Source organism: Marmota flaviventris, chromosome 16 (genome assembly GCF_047511675.1).
Source record: "Marmota flaviventris isolate mMarFla1 chromosome 16, mMarFla1.hap1, whole genome shotgun sequence".
Lineage (NCBI taxonomy): Eukaryota > Metazoa > Chordata > Mammalia > Rodentia > Sciuridae > Marmota > Marmota flaviventris.
This window is the reverse complement of record NC_092513.1, coordinates 16,581,391-16,590,740: the sequence shown is the minus strand read 5'-3', so window position 1 is coordinate 16,590,740 and position 9,350 is coordinate 16,581,391. Positions and strand designations below refer to the sequence as shown.

Below are 9,350 nucleotides of genomic sequence, written 5' to 3'. Positions count from 1 at the left end.
ATGCCTCCAATGTGAGCACATAAAGGAGTACTCAAGCCAGGCAGTACTTAAGCCAGGAGTACTCAGCCAGGCAGTACTTAAGCCAGGAGTACTCAGCCAGGCAGTACTTAAGCCAGGAGTACTCAGCCAGGCAGTACTTAAGCCAGGAGTACTCAGCCAGGCTGTTCCCCTGCCTGTTCCCTGCAGGGAGGATGTGCCAGAGGAGTCAACGCCTACTGAGAATAAATAGGAATGGATGATACGGCTCCAGATGAGGATAGACAGAGAAGGGAATGCTGGACAGGAGTGTAGTAGGAACAAGAACCAAGAGGAGAGGCAGAGCACATGCCAGGAGAGAGGCAGTGGCTTGGGATGCTGGAAGACGCTCTGAAACCCACAGGCAGCAGGAAGTGGCACCAAGTCGCAACCGCCCCCATGAGCAGATGTATAACCAGCACTGTCAACAAGATTCCCAGACACTGCGTCACCTTTTAAATGGAGATCTAGAGGTTGCTATTTAAAGAAAGCCTTTCTGGAACGAATATTTACATCAAGAGAAATCCCAATTGACACTTTCTATGTTTCCTTGAAGCTGGTGGACACAGGTACCCCGTCTTTCGTCAGCAACACTTCCTTCCCAGGATGTGTGCTCTAAATCTGCTTGTGTGGATGTGTGTCCATCTGTCCTATTGCGATCGCTTCTCCTTCCTGTGGGGGAGTGCGTCACTCCAGGGCTGACACCACTTTCAAAGTCCAGCAGAGCCAGCAACAGATGCATGATCTATCCGGATCACAGAAAAGCCCTTCTCTGCTTATCATCTGTCCAAACATGTCATAGGTTGGATTTAATCATCGTTCCTGGGCAAAACCCAAATATTGCCACTTAACGTCATTGGTATATTTTTAAACCCAGAGAGATACACCACATCATCTAACTGGAGAAAATCAAGCCTTATCCACGTTAGCTGGAAAGGTTAATCTGCATAACTAAAGGAAGCCAGGTGGTCGGCGGTGCCCACATGCGTAGCAGTTATTTTACTCAACAATAACAAGTTGTATATAAATTGGTTTCCATGGTTTGTTCATCTCTGCAGGTGGCTGAAGAGACGGGTTTGTCTCTTTGCTTGTTAAGGAGCGAGCAATGTCACATTTATCCCCAACACATCGTAGAGAAGTGCTTCCTAAATATAAGGCTCTTTGTCTAAGAAGGAAGGTTTATCCTGACGGGTTGAGAGATCATAATGGCTTCAACTTTACTATTTTGCCTGCTCTCTTTTCAATTATCATTTGTTTTTTCTGCAAGAAACATTTCTCTCAAGTGCATGCAAGATACTGATGAATTCCTTTCTGATTTGAATTCAGTGAAGCCCAAAGAATACGCTCTGAGAAGTAAGTAGGCTTCCCTGGACCATTGGGGAGGTGGACGCAGGGCAGTCTGAGGTTTGTGCTAGAAGGATGGTAAACAAACTCGTAAGAATGAAAAACACAGGACCAAATAAAGAAGTGAAGAGAGGCTTAGCTTACAAATGGCACCAGGAATCAAAGAGGGAGGAGACTTTATTGCAGAAAGCTCGGTTGCCTGTCTCATCAGAGAACTCTCAGGAGAACCAACTTCAAATGAGAAGAGAATTGCTTATAAACTGTGGTACTGATTACTATTATTGAAGTTGATAACATTTTACTGTCCCAAGGCATAGCTTGGTTTATTTCTTTTTCTAGATGTTTAGTCTGCTGTAGATAATGAGTTGCTTTGTTATTTAGGGAAAAAGTTCTTGTTCATTATGTATGCCCTTGATACTAGATTCTAATGAGTGTGTTGAAATATGCGCTGACCTTGGGCCAGAAGTGAATTTATAGCCCGGCCTCTTTGCATGTGATATGTATGGACTTCGAGCAGCTACAATTTGTGTTTCGGTTTTTCTTTTTTCTGTGTATGTTTCCCAAAGTTATTCTTGCAGCTAAAGGGTCAGGAAATCGGATTCATTTTTAGTGGGATAAAACTCTGTCCCAGGAGCAAGATTCCCTGTGGCTGATGAAAACCACTAACAAAGAAAAATGTAAAAACTCCCTCTTTCTAGAGCCAGATAAACCAACATAGCAATTTCCACTTCCATGGAGAATTCACAACTAGTTTATTTTGTATTGAAAACCACTTAGTAGCATAATATATATCATAAGGAAAAGCATTTTGATAGAATGTAGGGTAACTCAAAATCACACATGATTTGAAACAGTTGCTATTCTATAGTGTTCAGATGTCCTGGTATCCAATGAAATGGTGATAAAATATAAACCCAATTAAGTCCAGTAGCCATTCTTCAAGTCTCATTTTGGAATTGATCATGTTTTGCTACAACACTTGGTGATATTGATAGGGAACATTGTGACAAACACCGGCCAAATAAGCCAGCCAAGAGAACCCAGAAGGTGCGATGGCTGGCTCAGATTTCTGGTGACGAGGTGGTGGCACATATTGTCATCATTAGTCACAGTCACAAGTTACGCTCCTCATACACCAACCATGTTCCATCTGTGGGAGCCTGATATGTGAAAACTATTTTTTTTTTTTAGTTAAAAAAATTGCCCAAGATAAGTGGTCGAGAGAATTGAATGACAAACATCAGTAGCCTAGGTGACTGTTAATTTATGCTAATAGATGAACACATCTATCTATAGTTGTTTTAACCGATTTTCATTCTAATGTACCAGAAAATACTTGGCATCGTCGCTCTGACATTTTGCCTGATATTTTTTGAGCACAGCGTGTGTTTCTGACCTTGGTTCTCAGCATGGTTTTCCTGACAGGCATGTGGAGGGAAGAGAACTAGTTAGTGAGCACTTGGACGGAGCAGACCCCCTTCTGCTCCCTGTGCAGTTGCCCCTTTTAGTCCCCAAAACCCCCCTTAAGGAGGGGGAGAGAATTATTAGCATTGACTTATAAATGAGGAAACCAAGCCACAGAGATGTCAACGATCTGACTTGAAGCAAGGGGTAGAGACAGGCCTTGAGCCCACATTATGACAGCCCACAGTCATCAGATTCCGGAGCCCCCGATTCAGAGCCTACTTTCCATCCTTGCCTGAAATAACCAAAAACAAAAGATCCAGCAGCAAAAAGGGATGAGAGGTATATGTATCAGCCCACGGATACACAGAAATAACATCAAGAAGGAAGAAAACAAGTTGCAGAAGATTATATACAGTATATAAGTTTAAACTAATGCAAATGAAGGCTCTGTGTGGCTGGGTGTCCGTAGTATAAATGTTAAGGAAAACATGAGACCAACTTCCAAATTCAGTCCCGAGGCAGGTCTGGAGGGGTGGTAAGGGTGGAGATGCATGGGGTGCATATGAGATTTCAAATGAGTAGTCAAGTTTTATTTTAAGATAAATGATAAGAATATAGATGTCTGGGTTTTTTTATGCCTTTTAAATATTTTTAAAAATTTTCTAAACACAATATCTTTATTTTATTTATTTTTTTTATGTGGTGCTGAGGCTCAAACCCAGTGCCTCCCTCACACGTGCAAAGTACACGCTCTACCACTGAACCACAACCCCACCCACTAAATGTATTAAATATCGCATAATTACATTTAAAACATCATTCCCAGTGGTGCAGAGATGGTAACTGGTGTTGATTCTGGGTAACGAGTGGGTGCTGAGGAGTACGGTGGAAAGAAGGCCCGTGGACTACATGCAGGGATGTTTGGTCTTGCAGAGGGCAACTGGAGTCGTGGCTGCTCTAGAGCAGAAGACTGAAGTCTAGAGACTCAGTCTGAGCAGAGAGGATGGTCTCAGGGGTAGACAGAAGACTCATCCTACATCTCTAAAACGAGGCTGTGTGTCTTCCTTTCCACTACGCCTTCCATTTGCTTTTTAGCAGACACAGGTTTACCATCTTAAATGGGAAAGAAATGCCCCAAATAACTCTTGTGTGCCCCATGGGATCTGGTGGTCTTATTTAATATCTGTTTACTGTTGAGCCCTTGAGAGAATGTTCTGGTCCCTTTAGTTCTCAGTTGTCTTCCTCTTTGACTTTGTTGTTTAAAACTCCATAATCCACAGAAATGTCTTATCACATATAGAAACTGCATCTTTGATAAAGTTGGTTCAAATGCCCCAAATCCAACTGGGCACCCTTGTATTTCCAGCTATTCTGGAGGCTGAGGCCAGAGTCTCACAAGCTCAAGAACCCTGGCGTCCTCCCTGCTGACCGACTTCTCAGTTGTCTTTCTCTCTGACCAGTGTAGTGTTAGCTGCCTCCTTTTTCTTGACCTTCACCTCTTTCCACGCCGGGGACTGTGCCCTCTGGGACGTCCTGCCTTGCTGACCGGCCTTCTTCCTCATTCCTTTTCTCTATCTGACCTCTAGAACTTTCCCAAGGTACTTGGTCCCTTTTCCCATTGTTTCTTGTAAATGAATCAAGCTTTAGTGACTGGAGGTGGTGCCCTCAAGTCCTATGAACTGTGCTAAGCTGTGACTGCACCCAAGCCCTGTCAGTTTGCTCCACGAGTTTCCTCACCTGTGAAATGGCTGGGCGGTGTGTCCCTCATTCTGGAAATCTATAGCAGCTTTTAAAAACTTTCAACTTCTAGGTCCAGCAGTATGCGACAGCCCATCTGGCTGGCTTGCCAGAGTCAACTGCTAAATGGTCAAGCTGGTTGTTGAACCGTTGTTTTTAAGGGTTAAATCATGTAAATTCACAATTAGGTTGTTCAGAACAAAAGTAAAAAGTGATCAATGTCCATCACTCTCTGGTTATTGGACTACATTTTATTATTATGTGTGTGTGTGAGTGGAGGGGGGAGCTGGGGATGAACCCAGGGCCTCACTCATGCTGCGCAAGTGCTGTACCTCTGGGCCACATCCCCAGCCCTCTGTCATCAGTTCTTTTGAAGGTACTCACATTGCTTGTGTCTGAATGGTGGGAATTGCTGCTACACTGCTGCTCGTGGCCTTCTGTCTCCACGGTCAGGACATCGTGTTGGGAGGTAGAATCAGTCATGGAGGGAGTATCTTCACCATAGAGGTCAGTAAGTGCTACAAGTTAGAGTTTACTTTCTTGTTTCATTGATTGTCTCCATTTAAGAAATTGATGGAGGCATGGTTAGGAAGGCAGATTGACTTAAAGATGTGTAGAGCATTGAGCCCTCCCATCAACATCACAGAAAGGTGAGGCAATATTCTTTAACACTCAGCCCATCATCTAATTCAGCACATCTCGGACACATGAGTGCATTTTTTAAAAAAATTATTTTTTAGTTTTTGGCGGACACAACATCTTTATTTTATTTTATTTTTTTAATGTGGTGCTGAGGATCGAACTCAGCGCCCCGCGCATGCCAGGAGAGTGTGCTACTGCTTGAGCCACAACCCCAGCTCATGAGTGCAGTTTTGACACACAGCTTTCTTATTTCACGTTCATATGACTCACTAAGATGAACAGAAATACCAACCAATATTCATGTCAGGATAATCCTTTTTGGTCAACGAAAACCGTAGATTGGCTATGGATGCAAGAGTTTGGAGGGGGAAAAAAAGAGTCAGTCAAGGATTCTATGAAGATCAATTGGCTATATGTGGAATTATACTAAGAAATATTGTGGATTTCACTATTACTTGTCATTTGTGTTTGTTATGTGTTGAGTTGTGTTCCCCCATATTCGTGTGTTGAGATCCTAACCTCAGGAAGTCAGCTCGTGACTGTATGTGGAGATTGGTGCTCAAAGAGATAATGAGACAACCATGAGACGACTAGAACGTCTCCATCCAACAACAGGTGCCCTTGTAGAAAGGAGGGATTAGGACAGACATGCTTAGAGGAGAGCCGGCTTGAGGACACAGCATGAAAGCAGCCATCTGGCATCCCCGAGAGAGGCCTTGGAAGAGACCAACTCTACCAACAGCCAGGTCTTGGACACAACAGGCTGCAGAACTGTGAGACAGTGAATTCTTATTTGTTAAAGCACCCAGTCTGAGGCATTTTGTTTTGGCAATGCTAGCAAACTAATACATGCCACACGTCCTTTATGTCAGTACAGTTTATAAAGCCACCCACTTGGAGAGTGTTGAGGGCAGAATTTTGTCACCAAAAAGATATGGTGATGCCTTAACTCTCTGGTTCTTTGGAGAGAGGGGTCAAGATTTTGCAGGCAGTCAAGATGAGGTGATACTGGGTGAGGGTGGGCCCCCAACGCTTGGCCTCCTTAAAAGAGGACGGTTCAGACACAGACACCCACAGGGAGACACCGTGCAGTGGTGGAGGCGTAGACAGGAGCGCTGCATCTGGAAGCACAGGAACGCCAGGGAAGGCTGGCCACCCCGGGAGCCAGGAGAGAGGACAGGACAGACTCTCCCTCGGAGCCTCCAGACGGAGCCAAGCCTGCCAGCGTGTGATCTCAGACTTCTTGTCTCCGCAGCCACAGGAGAATCCATTCCCCTTGTCTAAGCCGCCGGTCTGTTTGGAGATCTGTTAGGCCAACTCTAGAAAATGAATACAGAAATGAATGCAGCTCACTGCGGCTTGTCAAACGCACTCTCTAGAATTAAAAGCTCACATTTATCAACTGGGATGGAAAAAAAGAAACAAGACAATCCATCGTGGGTAGGGCCTGGGCCTCCTCTTCCCTGAGATGCCGCTGACCCGTGGGAAGCCGTTTATCAAATCCAGGCTGACCGCTCCTGACACTGTCTGCGGCCGAGGCTTTTGGAGAAGCTGCTCACATGGAATTCTAAGTCTGCTCTGCACTGGGCCCTGGCTTCCGGGGACTTCTGCATTTTCCTGGACTTTCTCCCTCTGGACAGAGTGATGGAGGAAGGGATCCTACTGGTTCCCAAGCAGCCTGCAGGGCTGTTCATTTCCTGTTTTCTCTCATCTCTTAACATCCTCAAAATCTTCCCCAAGTGGCTACTTTTGCTCTCACTTTTTCTTAACCCTTTTCCTCCCTGGTTCCTACACGAAGTCCCTGTGGCCAGGATGCCTCGCTTCCTATGCCCATGGCTGGCTTCCTCGGGCTTCACAGTTGATCTCCTGGAGAGATTATTTTATGCCTCATCTGTGTCCTTCATCATTGGTGCTGAAAGGGATAATGAGACTACCATGTCAGGGGAGGTGGTCGGTAAGTGGACACTGCGTAGGTGGGCACCAGCGCTCCACCCCAGCCATTGCTCTTCATCATCAGGAGAGGAGGAATGGGTTATTTGGTTTTCTAGTCTTTGGATGTTGCCTCTTCTCCCACCCAGCTTGCAATCTGGAAGGTATTTTACTCAGTGCCAGTCCCTCTGCTGGTGCTGGAGTTTGGAACAGAAAAGATGCAGAAATCAGAAAATCCATTAGAGCGAGGGTGACATCGTGGGCTCCATGGAACTTCTGGGTTTGCTGGATATCAGATATCCTTGCTGTGGCAGGCTGTAACACGCCCTCTCCCCAAAGCTATCTACATCCTAATTTGGGGAATCTACGAATTTTACTTGATATGAAAACAGGGTGTTTATAAATGTGATTAAGTTAAGGACCACTGGGCACGCTGGCACATGTCTGTAATTGCAGCAGTATGGGAAGCTGAGACAGGAGGATCACGAGTTCAAAGCCAGCCTCAGCAACACTGAGGTGCTAAGCAACTCGGTGAGACCCTGTCTCTAAATAATATACAAAATAGGGCTGGGGATGTGGCTCCGTGGTTGAGTGCCCCTGAGATCAATCTCTGGTACCCCAACCCCCAAATAAAGTTAAGGATCTTAAAATGGGGAGATTGTGCTAGATTATTCAGTTGGGTCATATACATAACCACATGTATTCTAAGAGAGGGAGGCATAAGGAGATGTGACACAGACACACACACAAAGTTGATGTGGCCACAGAGGCAGAGACTGATGTGGCTGCAAGCCAAGGGAGGCTGGCAGTCACCAGAAGTTGAAAGAAGCAATGAATAAATTCTCCCTTTGAGCCTCCAGAAGGAGAGCAGCCCTGTTAACACCTTGATTTTGTCACAGTGATAGAGATTTTAGACTTCTGGCTTTTTAGATCTGTGAGAAAATAAATTTTTGTTGTTTTAAGCCATCAGGCTTGTGGTAATTTGTTATAGTAGCTACAGGAAATGAAAATACATGCTGTTCTTTTCTGCAGGTCTAAGATTAATCATTGACCAGACACAAAGGGAGTGTTTGCAAAGAGCCTGACTTGGGAATTTGACATGAAATTGATAGCATGTGCAGATCTCTTTCTCACCACAAGGAAATCCCCAGCACAGGATGGTCAGCATTTTATGTGTGTTTGCCCTGTATCATCAACTATAGGGCAACAAGTATGCATTCTAGTTTTTTAAAAAAATCTTCATTGTAGTGAAAAAAAATCTGTTAGATGCTTAATAAATATTTGCTGTTAATGCTGAAGGTGATTATTTCTTTTGGGATTTATTTCTGGCTTAGCATTCCAGAAGCTTCTATTGCCTTTAACTTCATTGTGTAAATGTGTCACATTTTATTTATTGATTTTTTTGTGGTGTAGGGGATGAAACCCAAGGCCATGTGCATGCTAGCCAAGCACTCTAGCACTGAGCCACACACCCAGACCCCATCACATTTTAAAATTTAAGTCAGTCAACCCAGGTCTTTCTTTCTGCCATTCAAATCCAGCCAAAAACACATTGGCTGCGTGTTTTAATATCCACATATCATTGCCACCTTATGAGAAAGATTCGTCTGCCAATTAGGCCTACAGAATTGAAACAAGTTGTTTTTTTAATCTTTTGAAAATGAAAATCTGGAATAACTACCATGTGATCTGAAGTAGCAGGTGTGATTAATCATTAGTTTATTCTGTTCCTCCCTCCCCCGACGACACAGTGCATTTTGATTTAGATGGTGGCCTTGCCCTGGTTATCTCTTAGGTTCTTGACAGAAACTAATTAGGGATGAGGCTGGAAAAGGGCGACTTGTCCATTTGAGTTCATCATCAGGAAAGAAGTAATTGAAATTTGAGATTTTGTATAGCACACAAAACACACTGAGCTAAAAAACCACAAGTGCAACCAGTTTGCAAAGCAAAATGCCAAGTGGAAGAAAAAACTAAAATTTACTGTTCTCAGATGAGGAATTGGGTACCCTCTATAAGCACCCTCGAGAGTTTACCCCAGGGGAAGGCATGCTCAGTGTTGGCACTTCTCTTGTTTCTGTCCCCTCAACCCTTACAGTTCCAGACCCTTAAACTCTAGGTGAAGAGTGTGGGGTACCCCATCAGTGATGGAGAAGGTACCTAGAAAATCATTCGTCTATTTCTAATAAATGCATCCAATGATCATTTTGTTTGTTTTGTTTTATGGGACAGTGAAGCTGGATTTTGGATTTTTTTTTTCCAGTACTGGGAATGGA

The 9,350-nt window shown here is 44.1% G+C and overlaps 1 protein-coding gene across 1 annotated transcript in view; it reads left to right on the top strand.

The window, feature by feature from the left end:
* The window catches only part of LOC114103338 (O-acyltransferase like protein), a 52,293-nt gene continuing 42,943 nt past the window's right edge, over positions 1-9,350 (top strand). Inside the window, exons 1-2 of the mRNA XM_027948992.2 lie at positions 1-11; positions 1,283-1,368. Coding sequence (XP_027804793.2) covers positions 1-11; positions 1,283-1,368 — 97 coding nt within the window. The remainder of the gene's footprint in view (positions 12-1,282; positions 1,369-9,350) is intronic.